This window comes from Oncorhynchus kisutch, linkage group LG16 (assembly GCF_002021735.2).
Source record: "Oncorhynchus kisutch isolate 150728-3 linkage group LG16, Okis_V2, whole genome shotgun sequence".
Lineage (NCBI taxonomy): Eukaryota > Metazoa > Chordata > Actinopteri > Salmoniformes > Salmonidae > Oncorhynchus > Oncorhynchus kisutch.
In genome coordinates, this window is record NC_034189.2 from 38,794,516 (window position 1) to 38,815,011 (window position 20,496).

The window sequence follows — 20,496 nt, forward strand, 5'->3', positions numbered from 1 at the left end:
CACAGCCTGGAGAATATCGCTGCCCCAAAGAAGCTGGAGGCGGCATAGGCGGAGAGGCGCTGGTATGAGGAGGCAGCACGGCGGCGTGGATGGAAGCCCGAGAGTCAGCCCCAAAAATGTATTGGGTGGGGGCACACAGGAAGTGTGGTGAAGCCAGGTAGGAGACCTGCGCCAACTTCCTGTGCTTACCGGGGGGCTGGAGAGACCGGGCAGGCACCGTGTTATGCTGTGAAGCGCACGGTGTCCCCAGTGCGGGTGCATAGCCCGGTGCAGTACATTCCAGCTCCGCGTATCGGCCGGGCTAGAGTGAGCATTGAGCCAAGTGCCATGAAGCTGGCTCTGCACAGCTGGTCTCCAGTGCATCTCCTTGGGCCGGCTTACATGGCACCAGCCTTGCGCATGGTGTCCCCGGTTCACCTGCATAGCCCAGTGCGGGCTATTCCACCTCGCCGCACTGGCAGGGCGACCGGGAGCATGCAACCAGGTAGGGTTGGGCAGGCTCGGTGCTCAAGAGCCCCAGTGCGCCTGCTCGGTCCGGTCTATCCGTCACCACCTCCACGCACCATCCCTCCGGTGGCAGCCCCCTGCACCAGGCTGTCTCTCCGGCTCATCCTTACAGGGGCTCCCGCCTGTCCAGCGCTGCATGAGCCTTCCTCCTCTCCAGCGCTGCCGGAGTCTCCCGCCTCTCCGGCGCTGCTAGAGCCTTCCTCCTCTCCAGCGCAGCCGGAGTCTCCCGCCTGTTCGGCGCTACCAGAGCTCCCGCCCCTCCTCCCAGAGGCGCTAGAGCCCCTCATTCCAGAGGCGCCAGAGCTACTCAGTCCAGCGCTGCCAGAGCCTTACTCTCCAGCGTTGCCGGAGCTTCCCGTCTGCCCAGCACCATCTGAGCTACCCGTCTGCCCAGCGCCACCCGTCAGCCCAGAGGTGCCAGAGCCCCTCAGCCCAGAGGTGCCAGAGCCCCTCAGCCCAGAGGTGCCAGAGCCCCTCAGCCCAGAGGCGCCAGAGCCCCTCAGCCCCGAGCAGCCGCACCTCTGTCCCGAGCAGCCGCACCTCTGTCCCGAGCTGCCCCTCAGAGGCAGGTGTCATTAGTTGTCTCTGATTGAGAATCATACTTAGGTAGCCTGGGTTTCACTGTGTGTTTGTGGGTGATTGTTCCTGTCTCTGTGTTTGCACCAGATAGGACTGTTTAGGTTTTCGCACATTTATTGTTTTGTTAGTTATTTCATGTCTAGTTCCTTTATTAAAGAACATGAATAACCACCACGCTGCATTTTGGTCCGCTTCACCAGAATAAAACCCTTACATGTGTATAATTTTTTTTGTAGCTGTTTTTTAATTATATGTCATTGTTGATTGGATAAAGAGTATCTGGTTGTTTTACCCATGGCATTGCAGGACTGATGGCAGGTTGACTTGTCTGGTTTGATCAATGAGACCAGACTTCCTGATGGAAATCATCTGGCATCACCATCCTCAACCATGATCTAACTCAGTTTAGGAGCCTGAGATCGCTGATCTACTGAGGGAGTTCTGCTTTAGCTTACGCCAATGCAGTCCAGTCCTTTGTTTTGTTATGTGTTATACAGTGCATTTGGAAAATATTCAGACCCCTTGACTTATTCCACATTTTGTTACGTTACAGCCTTATTCTAAAATTGATTAAATAGTTCCCCCCCCCCCCTCAATCTACATACAATGCGCCATAACGGCAAAGCAAAAACGGGTTTTTCATTTTTTACATCACATTTACATAAGTACTCAGATCCTTTACCGAGTACTTTGTTGAAGCACCTGTAGCAGTGATTACAGCCTCAGGTTTTATTGGGTATGACGCTACAAGCTGGGCACACCTGTATTTGGGGAGTTTCTCCCATTCTCTGCAGATCCTCTCAAGCTCTGTCAGGTTGGATGGGGAGCGTCGCTGCACAGCTATTTTCACGTTTCTCCAGAGCTGTTCAGGTCCGGGCTCTGGCTGGGCCACTCAAGGACACTCAAGGACATTCAGAAACTTGCCCCGAAGCCACTCCTGCATTGTCTTGTCCTGTTAGAAGGTGAACCTTTGCCTCAGTCTGAGGTCCTGAGCGCTCTGGTTTTCATCAAGGATCTCTCTGTACTTTTCTCTGTTCATCTTTCCCCCGATCCTGACTAGTCTCCCAGTCCCAGCCGCTGAAAAACATCCCCATAGCATGATACAGTCACCAGCATATTTCACCGTAGGGATGGTGCCAGGTTTCCTCCAGACGTGACGCTTCGCATTTAGGCCAAAGGGTTCAATCTTGGTTTCATCACACCAGAGAATCTTGTTTCTCATGGTTTGAGAGTCTTTAGGTGCCTTTTGGCAAACTCCAAGTGGGCTGTCATGTGCTTTTTACTGAGGAGTGGCTTCCATCTGGCCATTCCACCATAAAGGCCTGATTGGTGGAGTGCTGCAGAGATGTCCTTCTGGAAGGTTCTACCATCTCCACGGAGGAACTCTAGAGCTCTGTCAGTGACCATCGGTTTCATGATCACCTCCCTGACCAAGGCCCTTCTCCCCCGATTGCTCAGTTTAGCCGGGCGGCCAGCTCTAGGAAGAGTCTTGGTGGTTCCAAACTTCCATTTAAGAATGATGGAGGCCACTGTGTTCTTCGCTACCTTCAATGCTGCAGATTGTGCCTCGACACAATCCTGTATTGGAGCTCTACTATCAACTGTGGGACCTTATATAGACAGGTGTGTGCCTTTCCAAATCATGTCCAATCAGTTGAATTTACCACAGGTGGGCTCCAATCAAGTTATAGAAACACCTCAAGCACAGAGGCACTGAGTTTAAATGTAGGCCTTGAAACACATCCACAGGTACACCTCCAATTGGCTCAAATGATGTCAATTAGCCTATAAGAAGCTTCTAAAGTCATGACATCATTTTTCTGAATTTTCCAAGCTGTTTAAAGGCACAGTCAACTTAGTGTATGTAAACTTCTGACCCACTGGAATTGTGATACAGTGAATTATAAGTGAAATAATCTGTCTGTAAACAATTGTTGGAAAAATTACTTGTGTCATGCACAAAGTAGATGTCGTAACCGACTTGCCAACACTATAGTTTGTTAACGCCATGTGGAGTGGTTGATACACTTATATTGGAGTCATTAAAACTTGTTTATGTAAACTTCAGACTTCAAATGTACGTGGGAACTCCTTCAAGACTGTTGGAAAAGCATTCCAGGTGCTGGATGAGAGAATGCGTAGAGTGTGCAAAGCTGTCATCAAGGCCCAAGGGTGGCTACTTTGAGGAATCTCAAATATAAAATATATCTTAATTTGTTTAACACTTTTTTGGTTACTACATGATTCCATATGTGTTATTTCATAGTTTTGATGTCTTCACTATTATTTTACAATGTAGAACATTTAAAAAATAAAGAAAAACGAGTAGGTGTGCAAACTTTTGACTGGTACTGTATATCGAGTTGAAGTCGGAAGTATACATACACCTACACGGAACCCAAACCGGCTGCGCGCTTGCGCCATCGTGTGCAATCGTGCATACATTTATTTTGTCCACCTCCACCAAACGCGATCACTACACGCAGGTTAAAATATCAAAACAAACTCTGAACCAATGACATTAATTTGGGGACAGGTCGAAAAGCATTAAACATGTATGGCAATTTAGCTAGTTAGCTAATTTGTCCTATTTAGCTAGCTTGCTGTTGCTAGCTAATTTGTCCTTGGATATAAACATTGAGTTGTTATTTTACCTGAAATGCACAAGGTCCTCTACTCCGACAATTAATCCACACATAAAACGGCCAACTGAATCGTTTCTAGTCATCTCTCCTCTTTCCAGGCTTTTTCATCTTTGAACTTATATGGTGATTGGCATCTACACTTTCATAGTATCACCACGACGACCGGCAAAACATTTAGTCTTTCAATCCCCCATGTGGGTATAACCAATGAGGAGATGGCACGTCGGTACCTGCTTCTATAAACCAATGAGGAGTTGGGAGAGGCAGGACTTGCAGCGCGATCTGCGTCAGAAATAGGAATGACTTCTATTTTAGCCCTTGGCATCGCAGACGCTCATTGGCGCGCACGAGCAGTGTGGGTGTGATAATTGAATAACATGGATTTCAACATTTATTTTGCGACGCTTGCGAATGCGACGTGTCCGGTCTGGTCAGCATTGTTAGCTGATTATTCAGGATTCTGTTACTCTGCTGTGCCTGTTTCCCTGCCTGACATCGCGTATCCTCTCATTGCAGTTTACCTCTCTGGCTCCTGTCTCCCGTTCCACATCACATCACCCAACAACCTAGTTTTGGATTACTCAATACCACTACCTTGGATTCCCCTCAGGACCTGTTTACCCTGTTCTAGCCTAGCTAACTCCAACCTCAGTCTCCACATCAGTTTTTTCTGCAACTCATCCAAGCTTCCCCAAATCTGACTCCATATCTCCCTGTGTAACAGTGAATATTTTGGTTCGTTAATCCCTGCTTCCTCATCTGAGTGTGCTCTTGGGTTCCCCTGTCGCTCCTCCTAACAGAAGCTCAGTTTTTCACAATTCCTGACATTTAATCCTAGAAATTGGTAGCACATTCTTAAAATAAAGTGGTGATTCTAACTGACCTAAGACAGGGAATTTTTACTAGGATTAAATGTCAGGAATTTTGAAAAGCTGAGCTTCTGTTAGGCGGAGAGACAGGGGAACCCAAGAGCACACTCAGGTAAGGCTATTTGGCTAAGGTGTATGTAAACGTCTGACTTCAACTGTATGCTGAGCACTTGTTGGCTGCTTTTCCTTCACTCTGCGGTCCAACTCATCCCAAACCATCTCAATTGGGTTGACTTCGGGTGATTGAGGAGGCCAGGTCATCTGATGCAGCACTCCATCTCTTTCCTTCTTGGTCAAATAGCCCTTACACAGCCTGGAGGTGTGTTGGGTCATTGTCCTAGGGGCAAACCAGATGGGACGGCGTATCGCTGCAGACTGCTGTGATAGCCATGCTGTTTAAGTGTGCCTTGAATTCGAAATAAATCACTGAGTGTCACCAGTAAAGCACCCCCACATCATCACACCTCCTCCACCATTCTTCACTGTGGGAAACAAATATGCAGAGATCATCCGTTCACCTACTCTACATGTTTCCGTATGGGGCGACAGGTAGCCTAGTGGTTAGAGTGTCAGGCCAGTAACCAAAAGATTGCTGGATCGAATCCCCGAACTGACTAGGTAAAAATATGTTCTTCCCCTGAACAAGGCAAACTGTTCCCCGGTAGGCTGTCATTGAAAATATGATTTTGTTCTTAAATGACTTGCCTAGTTAAATAAATACACACTTATGTGAAGTTTTGATATCTTCATTATTATTCTACAATGTATAAAATAGTAAAAATAAAGAAAAATCAGTAGGTATGTCCAAACATTTGACTGGTACTGTATCTATTTTTTTCTTCTTCACATTTTCAAAATGATATATTATCCTCTTGCTGGGATGATAAAAGTGGAGCATGGATCCGTAGGGAAAGTCAATAGAGGGAAATCTTGGGTGTTAACCATGAAGCACCAACTCTAAAGAAAATATGCACGGTGTATGTTTGACAAGACTGGAGCAATGCTGGGTTGAACATGTGGGGATACGTGTACCACCAACGTGCATGTACCATAAACGTGTACCACCAACACAATAATCTAGTTACAGACAGTCATGTATAGACCAATACACTTTTGTGGGGTTTTTTTGTCATGGGAAAGATAGCTTAACTTTACTAGTTCTCATAAGCCTACTGTGTCTTCATGTTCATGACCAAATCAAGACTATTATTTTGAACCCATCATTTTCTCTTCTCATTTACAGGTACAAAAGCTGAGTTGGTGAGATGTCCGCCGAATCACATGCAGTGTATCGGCTCCAAAAGGTGCATCCACTTTAATAAACTTTGCGATGGAGCGAGAGATTGTGAGGACGGATATGATGAAGGAGTACACTGTCGAGGTGAGTGTGTCGTAGAATGAAACTATGGTGGATATAATCATTAACTACATTCATCAATCGGACTCCATTATTATGTGAATAAATGCAAGAGGCACTGTACATCTATGGAGGATCTAGCCTTACCTCACCTCTCAGTATGACTATAATGAACATGTGTCTATTTTGCACCGATATGCAATTATCAAGAGACAGATACAAATAGCTATTCCTGGCGAACAATGTTCTAGCATTCATTTATCGTGCCAAGCAGGGATGTCAAGGTGGAACCCAAGCATATACGTGTAGTGTATATATGTGTTTACCAATATACCTACTAATTACTCTGTAAAACGAGGAATGCATTTACTCAATTCAACTAAAGGGATGTATTAGTCACAAAATTATTTGCGCTGAAACAATTCCAGTGTACATGATACATTACAAAGTAGATGACTGTCAGCTAAATGAGACTTCATGCGGTTACATATATCTTCGGTCCAAAATAATCTCTAAGAGAAAAGTCTATGTTTGATACACTAAGGAGCTTACTAACAAGTTCTCAAAGTATGAACGAATTCACTGACTTAAAAAAAAAAAAAAAGATTCAGGCAGAAGCTCACACCCAACCTGAATTAACATTTCTTTGCACTTTGCTAGTTAAAACAGTGTTACTCCTGTTTTAACTATCTGCCGCCAGAATAACACAGTGTCCCTGTAACAATAAATCCAGAGCAGTTACAGTACAATAGAAGATCTCAGAATTCGTAGCTCTTTATGAACTCTTTAAACAATCCAAACATGACAATTTATACTGAACAAAATTATAAATGCAACATGTAAAGTCCCATGTTTCATGAGCTGAAATAAAAGATCCCAGAAATAATCCATACACACAAAAAGCTTATTTCTCTAAAATGTCATTTCTCTAATTTGTTTACATCCCTGTTAGTGAGCATTTCTCCTTTTCCAAGATAATCCATCCACCTGACAGGTGTGGCATATCGCGAAGCCGCTTAAACAGCATGATCATTACACAGGTGCACCTTGTGCTGGGGATAATAAAAGGCCACTCTAAAATGTGAGTTTTGAGTTTTGTCACGCAACACATTGCCACAGATGTCTCAAATTTTGAGGGAGTGTGCAATTGGCATGCCAACTGCAGGAATATCCACCAGAGCGGTTTCCAGAGAATTTAATGTTAATTTTCTCCTCCAACATCGTTTTATAGAATTTGGCAGTATGTCCAACTGGCCTGACAACCGCAGACAATGTGTAACCATGCCAGCCCAGGACCTCCACTTCCGTCTTCTTCACCTGCAGGATCATCTGAGACTGGACAGCTGATGAAACTGTGGGTTTGCACAACCAAAGGATTTCTGAACAAACTTTCAGAAACCGTCTCAGGGAAGCTCATCTGCGTTCTCGTCGTCCTTACCAGGGTCTTGACCTGACTAGTTCGGCATCGTAACCGACTTCGGTGGGCAAGTGTGCACTTCACGGATGAATCCCGGTTCCAACTGTACCGTGTATGGCATCGTGTGATGTCAACGTGATGTCAACGTGAACAGGGTGTCCCATGGTGGCGGTGGGGTTATGGTATGGGAAGCCTATGGACAACGAACACAATTGCATTTCATCAATGGCAATTTGAATGCACAGAGATCCCGTGACGAGATCCTGAGGCCCATTGGCATGCCATTCACCCGCCTCCATCACCTCATGATTTAGCATGATAATGCACAGCCCAATGTCGCAAGGATCTGTATACAATTCCTGGAAACCTGAAAATGTCCCAGTTCTTCCATGGCCTGCATACTCACCAGACATGTTTGGGATACTTTAGATCAACGTGTATGACAGCGTGTTCCAGTTCCCGCCAATATCCAGCAACTTCACACAGCCCTTGAAGAGGAGTGGGACAACATTCCACAGGCCTCAATCAGCAGCCCGATCATCGACACCTTAATTGGGGAGGACGGGCTCATAGTAATGGCTGGAACAAAATGTGGAATGGTATCGAACACATCAAACACATGGTTTCTATGTGTTTGATATCATTCCATTTACTCCATTTCAGCCATTATTATGAGCCGTCTTCCTCTCAGCAGCCTCCCGTGGAGTCATCATGCTGGGCCTCAGCGCCTGCAAGTCACTAGTCACGAGTGTCACCTTCTCAAATGTTTCCACAACAGTGTTCCCCCTGTGGATACTCTGCATTGTAGAAAACAATCAGAGGAACCAGAGAAATATGTGGAGAGAGGTGATTAGACCTTAAACTCTTAACAAGATGGTCACCATCTGCTGGGCCTCCTGCATGAACTTCTTGTCCATGGTCGTTAGAGACTTGGTGCTCTCGTCATAGAAGGTATCCTCCCACCAGGGTGCAACGACAGTCTCCAGGAGTACCCTGCCTAGAATGGCCAGTTATCCCATTGTGGAATCCTCCATCACCTCCATCAGAAAGTGTGTGACTTAGCTGGACAGGTCAGGCCCCATCATCGGAGTTCGTTTCACAGTTGATGACACATCACTATTTGTGAAGACTTGGAAAGCATTCCAAATAGCAATACAGTGAATGTACACACATTAACATGACATCCTACTCTGCAATGTATGACAAATACAGATTACAAAATAAATGTCTCATGACAACAATATTAAGTTGTGAATAAAGTTTCACTATCATTAGTATGAAAACTAGCCACCAAAATGATCCCGTCAACTACTTGATTCAAACAGAGGATGAATTAGTTGCCTAATAGTAAACTGGGTGGTAGAGTGGTCAAAAGCCCGGAAAATTGTCAGAGACTCCGGTCACCCAAGTTATAGACTGTTTTCTCTGCTACCGCACGCCAAGCCAAGTCTAGGACCAAAAGGCTCCTCAACCGCCTCTACCCCCAAGCCATAAGACTGCTGAACAATTAATAAAATCGCCAACGGGACAATTTACATTGACCCCTCCCCCCCTTCTTTTTGTACACTGCTGCTACTCGCTGTTTATTATCTATGCATAGTCACTTCACTCCCAGCTAAATGTATAAATTACCTCAACTAACCTGTACACTCGGCACCGATGCCCCTTGTATGTAGCCTCGTTATTGGTATTCTTATTGTGTTACTTTTTATTATTACTTTTTATTTGAGTCTACATGGTAAATATTTTCCTAACTCTCCTTGAACTGCGCTGCTGGTTAAGGGCTTGTAAGTAAGCATTTCATGGTGAACTCTACATTTATTGTATTCTGCGCATGTGACAAATAAAGTTTGATTTGACCACAGTGCGTAGTCGCCACTACAGTCTGGAGTTCGATCCTCATGGGACGGCACACAATTTGCCCAGCGCCATTCGGGGTAGTGGAGATTTCCTTGGCTCATCAGGCTCTGGCGTCTCCTTGTGACAAGGCCGGTGGCCTGCAGGCTGACTCTGGTCGTCAGTCAAACGGTGTTTCCTCCGACACATTGGTGCAGCTGACATCTGGGTTAAGAGATCAGTGTGATAACAAGTAGGCGGCCAGGCGGGTCATGTTTCGCAGGATGTGTGACTCGACCTTCGCCTCTCCCGAGCCCATTGAGGAGTTGCAGAAATAAGCCAAGGGATCTAATTTGGGGAGGAAACGGTGTAAAAAATACACTTGTGGCCATACCACCCTAAACATGGCTGTTCGGGATTGGGCCTGGTTACTACTGTGACAGGAGACCCCCTGGGAATACCAGGTGCCGTAAGCTAAAAAACAACAACATTTAAATCATTTAAAAAAGTTAACTGGTGACTTATTGGGGAAATAACTTTTCATCTGTTGGTGCAAACACATTTTTTTTTTAGGCAATTTGAAGTTCCTTAACCTGAAGTCTACGCCACTTTGTCTGTGATTGGTCAATAGTAATACTCCTAGTAGCAGTGGCAACATGAAGTGTTTTCATGCACATTTCTCCACTTGAGAAATACTGCACCAAACATCGTAGCTATAAAATTGTGCAACTCCTCTGCAAAAACTTCCAAATGAATGACAGATTTCTTGATCTACTCTACATGACCAAAAGTATGTGGACACCTGCTTGTCGAACATCTTATTCCAAAATCATGGGCATTAATATGGAGTTGGTCCCCCTTTTGCTGCTATAACAGCTGCCCCTCTTCTGGGAAACCTTTCCACTAGACGTTGGAACATTGCTGCAGGGACTTGCTTCCATTCAGCCACAAGAGAACAGAATCGTCTAGAATGTCATTGTATGTTGTAGATTTACCTTCACTGGAACTAAGGGGCCTAGCCAGAACCATGAAAAAGCATTATTCCTCCTCCAGCAAACTTTACCGTTGGCACTATGCATTCGGGCAGGTAGTGTTCTCCTGGCATCCGCCAAACCTAGATTTGTCCGTCTCACTGCCAGATGGTGAAGCATGATTCATCACTCTAGAGCAGTGGTTCCCAAACTTTTTATAGTCCCATACACCTTCAAACATTCAACCTCCAGCTGCACACCCCCTCTAGCACCAGGGTCAACGGACTCTGTTTTTTTGCCATCATTGTAAGCCTGCCACACACACACTATACGATAAATGTTTTAAACATAAGAATGAGTGTGAGTTTTTGTCATGACCCGGCTCGTGGGAAGTGACAAAGAGCTCCTATAGGACCAGGGCACAAATAAAAATATAATAATAATCATTTTGCTCTTTATTTAGCCATCTTACATATAAAACTTTATTTGTTCATTGAAAATGGTGAATAACTCACCACAGGTTAATGAGAAGGGTGTGAATAACTCACCACAGGTTAATGAGAAGGGTGTGCTTGAAAGGATGCACATAACTGCAATGTTGGGTTGTATTGGTGAGAGTCTCAGTCTTAAATAATTTTCTACACACAGTATATGCCTGTATTTCGTTTTCATGCTAGGGGGCCAAGAATCCACTCTCACATCGGTACGTGGTTGCAAAGGGCATCAGTGTCTTAGCAGCATGATTTGCCAAGGCAGTATACTCTGAGCCCAGCCCTATCCAGAAATCTGGCAGTGGCTTCCGATTAAACAACATTTTCACAGAACCACTTGTTGCAATTTCGATGAGGCTGTCTTGTTCAGATATCAATAAGTGGACTGGAGTCAGGGCATGAAAGGGATAAGGAATCCAATTGTTTGTGTCATCCGTTTCGGGAAAGTACCTGTGTAATTGCGCACCCAACTCACTCAGGTGCTTAGATAAACATATCACATTTGACATTGTCCCTAAGCTTGAGTTCATTGCACACAGAAAATCATACAATGATGGAAAGACCTGTGTGTTGTCCAGAGAAGAGCTCCAACTTCTTAATCATAGCCTCAGTTTTGTCCCATACATTGAATATAGTTGTGGAGAGTCCCTGTAATCCTAGATTCAGATCATTCAGGCAAGAAATAACATCACCCAGATAGGCCAGTCGTGTGAGAAACTCGTCATCATGCAAGCGGTCAGAGAAGTGAAAACTATGGTCAGTAAAGAAAACTTTAAGCTCATCTCTCAAAAAATGTGTCAATACTTTGCCCCTTGATAACCAGTGCACTTTTGTATGTTGTAAAGGCGTTACCTGGTTGCTGCCCATAGCATTGGATAGTGCAGAAAATACACAATAGTTAAGGGGCCTTGCTTTAACAAAGTTAGCCATTTTCACTGTGGTGTCCAAAACGTCTTTTAAGCTGTCAGGCATTCCTTTGGCAGCAAGAGCCTCTCGGTGGATGATGCAGTGTACCCAAGTGGCGTCGGGAGCAACTGCTTGCACGTGCGTTACCACTCCACTATGTCTCCCTGTCATGGCGGAAAAGCCATCAGTACAGAGACCAACACATCTTGACCACCAAAGTCCATTTAATGTCACAAAGCTGTCCTGGTTTCCAGTGGTTTGCAGAAGAGGATGTCTTCCTTAATTGAACCCCCATAAACGTAATGGACATATACCAGGAGCTGTGCCAGGCCCGCCACACCAATCCTCTCCCGCTGTCCTGGTTTCCAGTGGTTTGCAGAAGAGGATGTCTTCCTTAATTGAACCCCCATAAACGTAATGGACATATACCAGGAGCTGTGCCAGGCCCGCCACGTCTGACACCACGTCTGTTGACTCCTCCAGCTGTCACTGGCTTGTATGCCAAGCAATAATTATTTCAAAACATCTCCTGCCATGTCACTGATGTGTAGTGAAACAGTGTTGTTTGATGAAGGCATTGCCTGTATAGTTGTTTGGGACTTTTCCCCCAGCATTGTCCCAGCTATATCCACGGCAGCAGGAAGAATTAAGTCCTCCGCAAAAGTATGGGGCGTGCCTGTCCTAGCCACTCGGTAGCTCACTATATAAGACGCTTCTAGCCCCTTCTTATTGATGGTATCTGTCACACCCTGACCTTAGAGCGCCTTTTTATTTCTCTATTTGGTTATGTCGGGGTGTGATTTGGGTGGGCATTCTAGTTTTTCTATTTCTTTGTTGGCCGGGTATGGTTCCCAATCAGAGGCAGCTGTCTATCGTTGTCTCTGATTGGGGATCATACTTAGGCAGCCTTTTTTCCACCTTTAGTTTGTGGGATCTTGACTATGTTTTGTGTAGTTTCTGCACTGCATGTAGCTTTACGTTCGTTTTGTATTTTGTTGGTTTTTCGGTGTCATTTAATAAAAGGAGGGATGTATGCCTACCACGCTGCACCTTGATCTAATCCATCTCTAAACGAACATGACAGTATCTGTTGCTTTTATACATGTCTTACTACTCAAAAGTCGTCTTAATCCTCGCTCAAAAAACTTTTTCTCATTGGCATTTATTGTTTCTGAATGCCTGCACAAGAATGAAGGTTTCATCAAATTGAGGGATAGTACTTTTGCACATATAACACACTGTGTCTGAGGAAAGGCATTACTCACATCTTATTTGCTCCTCTTCGATGGTCCAACGTCCCTGTCTGTTGTTCGTTTTTTTCCCTGGTACGGGGGCAGTAGCTCTTTGGCTGCATCAGATTCACAACTGTCAGTGTCCATGCTAGCTGGGCTAACAACAAATGTAGAATTACTGATGCTAGCATTGGATCTGCTCGTGGATGCAGAACAACTTGTGTCATCGACAGGTGCAGGTGCAGTACTGCTGATAGTAGCCGTACTACCAGTAGAGCTGGTATGTGTCTCTATGGGCGCGGGCCTTACTTTTTTTTAACCATTTTTCAATTTTAGAGTAAACGGAATGAACAGCAGCTCATTTGGCTACATATGGACCGTTAGTGGAATTCCTGCTAGAGAGTAGTGGTTAATGTGATTGGATGTCAATTATTTGACTTGGCTACCTGTATTGGACATTGTGTTGTTATTTCGCTAGACGGTAAAAAAAAAAAATTGGCAGTGAAACGAGGTTACTCAGGCAAGAAAAAAAACTCACCCAAATGTATAGCCCCGTGTATAGCCCCATATAAATGGACTGTTTGAAAATGTGCTAAACATTTTTTTATGGGAATTACATTTTAATTTGGCGTACCCCTGACTGCATTGCGCGCACCCCTGGGGGGAATACCTGTCCTAGAGGAACCACTCCTTTAATTGGCTGTGGTGTCTTACTTTAGACTGTAACCCAATAGCAGCAGTCCAGGAGGAATAAGTATTTAGTACACTAATGTTATGGTTGTACATAGTTTTTAATAGATTTATTGTGATTGCTATGCCAAATGACAAGCATTGTGTTTTTCAATTGAAATGCATGATTATGGAGGAAAACATGTTATTACATTGCTATTTCAATATAGAAACGTAATAACCCATTCTAAACAACAGCTTCACAACCCAAATGTATATATGCAATTTGAAGATGCTGTTTGTGCAAGACCTTGCATTACCACCATAATAATACTGGATGTCACTGACTGTAGTCTTGTGGTATAATGGCAAACAAAACAATATCTCTTTGGTTGTCATGGCCGTCAAAAGAAGTGGACCATAGTGCAGGGTGGTGAGCGTACATTTTCTTTTCTTTTAAAATGTCACCAACAAAACAACAAACGAAAGAAACAACCGTGAAGCTTACAGGGCTAAGTGCCACAAACAAAGTTAACTACCCACACTTAAAGGAGGGAAAAGGGCTACCTAAGTATGATTCCCAATCAGAGACAATGATAGACAGCTGTCCCTGATCGAGAACCATACCCGGCCAAAACATAGAAATAAAGAAACATAGACAACAAAACATAGAATGCCCACCCCACATCACACCCTGACCTAACCAAATAGAGAAATAATACGGCTCTCTAAGGTCAGGGCGTGACATTGATTTGCAAAAAAACACAGTGTCGCCTAAGTCAGGCTACGAAAGCTATATTACCTCCCTTTGCAACCTGCACTGTAGAAAAATGTCGGGTTCTTTTTACCGTAACTTACTAGAAGCCAGTTTGGGAATAACTGCTCTAGAGCATGCATTTCCACTGCTCCAAAGTCCAATGGTGGCGAAATGTACACTATTTCAGCCAACACTTGGCATTGCACATGATGATCTTAGGCTTGTGTGTGGCTGCTCATTTATGTCCACTTCATGAAGCTTCCGACTAATAGTTATTGTGCTGACGTTGCTTCCAGAAGTAGTTTGGAGGTCAGTAGTGAGTGTTGCAACCAAGGACAGACGATTTTTACACGCTACGCGCTTCAGCACTCAGCAGTCCCGTTCTGCGAGCTTGTTTGGCCTACCACTTTGCGACTGAGCCGTTATTGCTCCTAGGCATTTCCACAATAACAGCACATACAGTTGACCAGGGCAGCTCCAGGAGGGCAGAAATTTGACGAACTGACTTATTGGAAAACAGGCATCCACGTTGAAAGTACCTGAGCTCTTCAGTAAGGCCATTCTGCTGCCAATGTTTGTCTATGGAGATTGTATGGATGTGTGCTCAATTGTATACACCTGTCAGCAATGGGTGTGGCTGAAATAGCCAAATCCACTAATATGAAGGGGTGTCCACATACTTTTGTATACAGTGCATTTGGAAAGTATTCAGACCCCTTGACTTTTTCCACATTTTGATATGTTGCAGGCTAATTCTAAAATTGATTGTATACATTTTTTGCCTCATCAATACTCCATGAAGACAAAGAGAAAACAATTTTTTGGACATTTTTGCACATTTATTCAAAATAAAAAACAGAACTGCATTAATTACGTAAGTATTCAGACCCTTTGCTATGAGACTCGAAATTGAACTCAGGTGGTTCCTGTTTCCATTGATCATCCTTGATGTTTTTATGACTTGATTGAAGAACACCTATGATAAATTCCATTTATTGTGCATGATTTGGAAAGGCACACACCTGTCTATATAAGGTCCCACAGAAAGGTACCAAAAAATTTCTGCAGCATTGAAGGTCCACAAGAACACAGTGGCCTCCATCATACTTAAATGACGGATGCCACTCATCAGTAAAAGGCACATGACAGCCCGCTTGGAGTTTGCCAAAAGGCACCTAAAGGACTGTCAGACCATGACAAACAAAATTCTCTGGTCTGATGAAACCAATATTTAACTCTTTGTCCCGAATTCTAAGTGTCATGTCTGGAGGAAACATGGCACCATACATACGGTGAAGCTTGGTAATGGCAGCATCATGCTGTGGGGATGCTTTACAACGGCAGGGATAGGGAGACTAGTCAAGGTCGAGGGAAAGAAGAACTGAGTAAAGTACAGAGATATCCTTGAGGAAAACCTACTCCAAAGTGCTCAGGACCTCAGACTGGGGCGAAGGTTCACCTTCCAACAGGACAACGACCCTAAGAGCACAGCCAAGACAAAGCAGAAGTGGCGACGCGGATCCTGTGTTCTGCCTTACAAACAGGACAACGGAGTGGATTCCATGCAGCGACCCAAAAAAATGACTTCAAAGCAGAAGTTACTTCCGGCGCCGACAGAGATGGCCGCCTCGCTTCGCGTTCCTAGGAAACTATGCAGTTTTTTGTTTTTTTACGTGTTATTTCTTACATTAGTACCCCAGGTCATCTTAGGTTTCATTACATACAGTTGAGAAGAACTACTGAATATAAGATCAGCGTCAACTCACCATCAGTACGACGAAGAATATGTTTTTCGCGACGCGGATCCTGTGTTCTGCCTTACAAACAGGACAACGGAGTGGATTCCATGCAGCGACCCAAAAAAACAACTCCGAAAAAGAGGGAAACGAGGCGGTCTTCTGGTCAGACTCCGGAGACGGGCACACCGTGCACCACTCCCTAGCATTCTTCTTGCCAATGTCCAGTCTCTTGACAACAAGGTTGATGAAATCCGAGCAAGGGTAGCATTCCAGAGGGACATCAGAGACTGCAACGTTCTTTGCTTCACGGAAACATGGCTCACTGGAGAGACGCTATCCGAGGCGGTGCAGCCAACGGGTTTCTCCACGAATCGCGCCGACAGAAACAAACATCTTTCTGGTAAGAAGAGGGGCGGGGGCGTATGCCTTATGGCTAACGTGACATGGTGTGATGAAAGAAACATACAGGAACTCAAATCCTTCTGTTCACCTGATTTAGAATTCCTCACAATCAAATGTAGACCGCATTATCTACCAAGAGAATTCTCTTCGATTATAATCACAGCCGTATATATCCCCCCCCAAGCAGACATATCGATGGCTCTGAACAAACTTTATTTAACTCTCTGCAAACTGGAAACGATTTATCAGGAGGCTGCATTCATTGTAGCTGGGGATTTTAGCAAGGCTAATCTGAAAACAAGACTCCCTAAATTTAATCAGCATATCGATTGCGCAACCAGGGGTGGAAAGACCTTGGATCATTGTTACTCTAACCTCCGCGACGCATATAAGGCCCTGCCCCGCCCCCCTTTCGGAAAAGCTGACCACGACTCCATTTTGTTGATCCCTGCCTACAGACAGAAACTAAAACAAGAGGCTCCCACGCTGACGTCTGTCCAACGCTGGTCCGACCAAGCTGACTCCACACTCCAAGACTGCTTCCATCACGTGGACTGGGACATGTTTCGTATTGCGTCAGATAACAATATTGACGAATACGCTGATTCGGTGTGCGAGTTCATTAGAACGTGCGTTGAAGATGTCGTTCCCATAGCAACGATTAAAACATTCCCTAACCAGAAACCGTGGATTGATGGCAGCATTCGTGTGGAACTGAAAGCGCGAACCACTGCTTTTAATCAGGGCAAGGTGTCTGGTAACATGACCGAATACAAACAGTGCAGCTATTCCCTCCGCAAGGCTATCAAACAAGCTAAGCGTCAGTACAGAGACAACGTAGAATCTCAATTCAACGGCTCAGACACAAGAGGCATGTGGCAGGGTCTACAGTCAATCACGGACTACAGGAAGAAATCCAGCCCAGTCACGGACCAGGATGTCTTGCTCCCAGGCAGACTAAATAACTTTTTTGCCCGCTTTGAGGACAATACAGTGCCACTGACACGGCCTGCAACGAAAACATGCGGTCTCTCCTTCACTGCAGCCGAGGTGAGTAAGACATTTAAACGTGTTAACCCTCGCAAGGCTGCAGGCCCAGACGGCATCCCCAGCCGCGCCCTCAGAGCATGCGCAGACCAGCTGGCCGGTGTGTTTACGGACATATTCAATCAATCCCTATACCAGTCTGCTGTTCCCACATGCTTCAAGAGGGCCACCATTGTTCCTGTTCCCAAGAAAGCTAAGGTAACTGAGCTAAACGACTACCGCCCCGTAGCACTCACATCCGTCATCATGAAGTGCTTTGAGAGACTAGTCAAGGACCATATCACCTCCACCCTACCTGACACCCTAGACCCACTCCAATTTGCTTACCGCCCAAATAGGTCCACAGACGATGCAATCTCAACCACACTGCACACTGCCCTAACCCATCTGGACAAGAGGAATACCTATATGAGAATGCTGTTCATCGACTACAGCTCGGCATTCAACACCATAGTACCCTCCAAGCTCATCATCAAGCTCAAGACCCTGGGTCTCGACCCCGCCCTGTGCAACTGGGTACTGGACTTCCTGACGGGCCGCCCCCAGGTGGTGAGGGTAGGCAACAACATCTCCTCCCCGCTGATCCTCAACACTGGGTCCCCACAAGGGTGCGTTCTGAGCCCTCTCCTGTACTCCCTGTTCACCCACGACTGTGTGGCCACGCACGCCTCCAACTCAATCATCAAGTTTGCGGACGACACAACAGTGGTAGGCCTGATTACCAACAACGACGAGACGGCCTACAGGGAGGAGGTGAGGGCCCTCGGAGTGTGGTGTCAGGAAAATAACCTCACACTCAACGTCAACAAAACTAAGGAGATGATTGTGGACTTCAGGAAACAGCAGAGGGAACACCCCCCTATCCACATCGATGGAACAGTAGTGGAGAGGGTAGCAAGTTTTAAGTTCCTCGGCATACACATCACAGACAAACTGAATTGGTCCACTCACACAGACAGCATCGTGAAGAAGGCGCAGCAGCGCCTCTTCAACCTCAGGAGGCTGAAGAAATTCAGGTTGTCACCAAAAGCACTCACAAACTTCTACAGATGCACAATCGAGAGCATCCTGGCGGGCTGTATCACCGCCTGGTACGGCAACTGCTCCGCCCTCAACCGTAAGGCTCTCCAGAGGGTAGTGAGGTCTGCACAACGCATCACCGGGGGCAAACTACCTGCCCTCCAGGACACCTACACCACCCGATGTTACAGGAAGGCCATAAAGATCATCAAGGACATCAACCACCCGAGCCACTGCCTGTTCACCCCGCTATCATCCAGAAGGCGAGGTCAGTACAGGTGCATCAAAGCTGGGACAGAGAGACTGAAAAACAGCTTCTATCTCAAGGCCATCAGACTGTTAAACAGCCACCACTAACATTGAGTGGCTGCTGCCAACACACTGACAATGACACTGACTCAACTCCAGCCACTTTAATAATGGGAATTGATGGGAAATGATGTAAATATATCACTAGCCACTTTAAACAATGCTACCTTATATAATGTTACTTACCCTACATTATTAATCTCATATGCATACGTATATACTGTACTCTATATCATCGACTGCATCCTTATGTAATACATGTATCACTAGCCACTTTAACTATGCCACTTTGTTTACATACTCATCTCATATGTATATACTGTACTCGATATCATCTACTGTATCTTGGCTATGCGGCTCTGTACCATCACTCATTCATATATCCTTATGTACATATTCTTTATCCCCTTACACTGTGTATAAGACAGTAGTTTTGGAATTGTTAGTTAGATTACTTGTTGGTTATTACTGCATTGTCGGAACTAGAAGCACAAGCATTTCGCTACACTCGCATTAACATCTGCTAACCATGTGTATGTGACAAATAACATTTGATTTGATTTGATTTGACAAGTCTCTGAATGTCCTTAAGTGGCCGATTAAACATCTTGAACCCGATCGAACAGCTCTGGAGAGACCTAAAAATAGGGACGCTCCCCGTCAAACCTGACAGAGCTTAAGAAGATTGTCATTATGGGGTATTGTGTGTATATTGATGAGGGGGAAAAAACGATTTAATCTATTTTAGAATAAAGCTGTAACGTAACAAAATGTGGAAAGTCAAGTGGTCTGAATACTTTCCGAATGCACTGTATATACAGTGCCTTGCAAAAGTATTCATCCCCCTTGGCATTTTTCCTATTTTTTTGCATTACAACCTGTAATTTAAATGGATTTTTATTTGGATTTCATGTAATGGACATACACAAAATAGTCCAAATTGGTGAAGTGAAATGAAAAAATAAATACTTGTTTGTAGCTTTTTGTCCATCAAGGAAAACACTATGTCTGGCTCAAATCCAACACCTATCATCACCCCGAGAATATCATCCCTTGGTGGTGGCGCATCATGCTGTGGGGATGTTTTTAATCGTCAGGGACTGGGAAACTGGTCAGAATTAAAGGAATGATGGATGGCGCTAAATACAGGGAAATTATTGAGGGAAACCTGTTTCCTGTCTTCCAGAGATTTGAGACTAGGATGGAGATTCATCATCCAGCAGGACAATGACCCTGATTATACTGCTAAAGCAACACTTGAGTGGTTTAAGGGGAAACATTTAAATGTCTTGGAAAAGCCTAGACCTCAATCCAATTGAGAATCTATCGTATGACATAAAGATCGCTGTACCCATCCAACTTGAAGGAGCTTTTTGCCTTGAAGAATGGGCAAAAATCCCAGTGCCAAGCTTATAGAGACATACCCCAAGAGACTTGCAGCTGTAATTGCTGCAAAAGGTTCCTCTACATAGTATTGACTTTGGGAGGGGGAAGAGTTATGCACGCTCAAGTTCTCTTTTTTTGTATTATTTCTTGTTTGTTTCACAAGAAAAAAATATTGCATCTTCAAAGTGGTAGGGATGTTGTGTAAATCAAATGATACAAACCCCCCAAAAAATCTATTTTAATTCCAGGTTGTCAGGCATCAAAATAAGAAAAATGCCCAGGGGCTGAATACTTTCGCAAGCCACTGTAGTGTATTTTAGAATAATTCTGACTATTTTGAGGAAGTGTTTCTGGTTA

General features: G+C 44.8%; 1 protein-coding gene across 1 annotated transcript in view; it reads left to right on the forward strand.

The window, feature by feature from the left end:
• The first annotated feature begins 5,614 nt into the window (after positions 1-5,614).
• The window catches only part of LOC109890441 (low-density lipoprotein receptor-related protein 1B), a 160,703-nt gene continuing 145,821 nt past the window's right edge, over positions 5,615-20,496 (forward strand). The window contains exons 1-2 of the mRNA XM_031792245.1: positions 5,615-5,645; positions 5,844-5,981. Coding sequence (XP_031648105.1) covers positions 5,615-5,645; positions 5,844-5,981 — 169 coding nt within the window. The remainder of the gene's footprint in view (positions 5,646-5,843; positions 5,982-20,496) is intronic.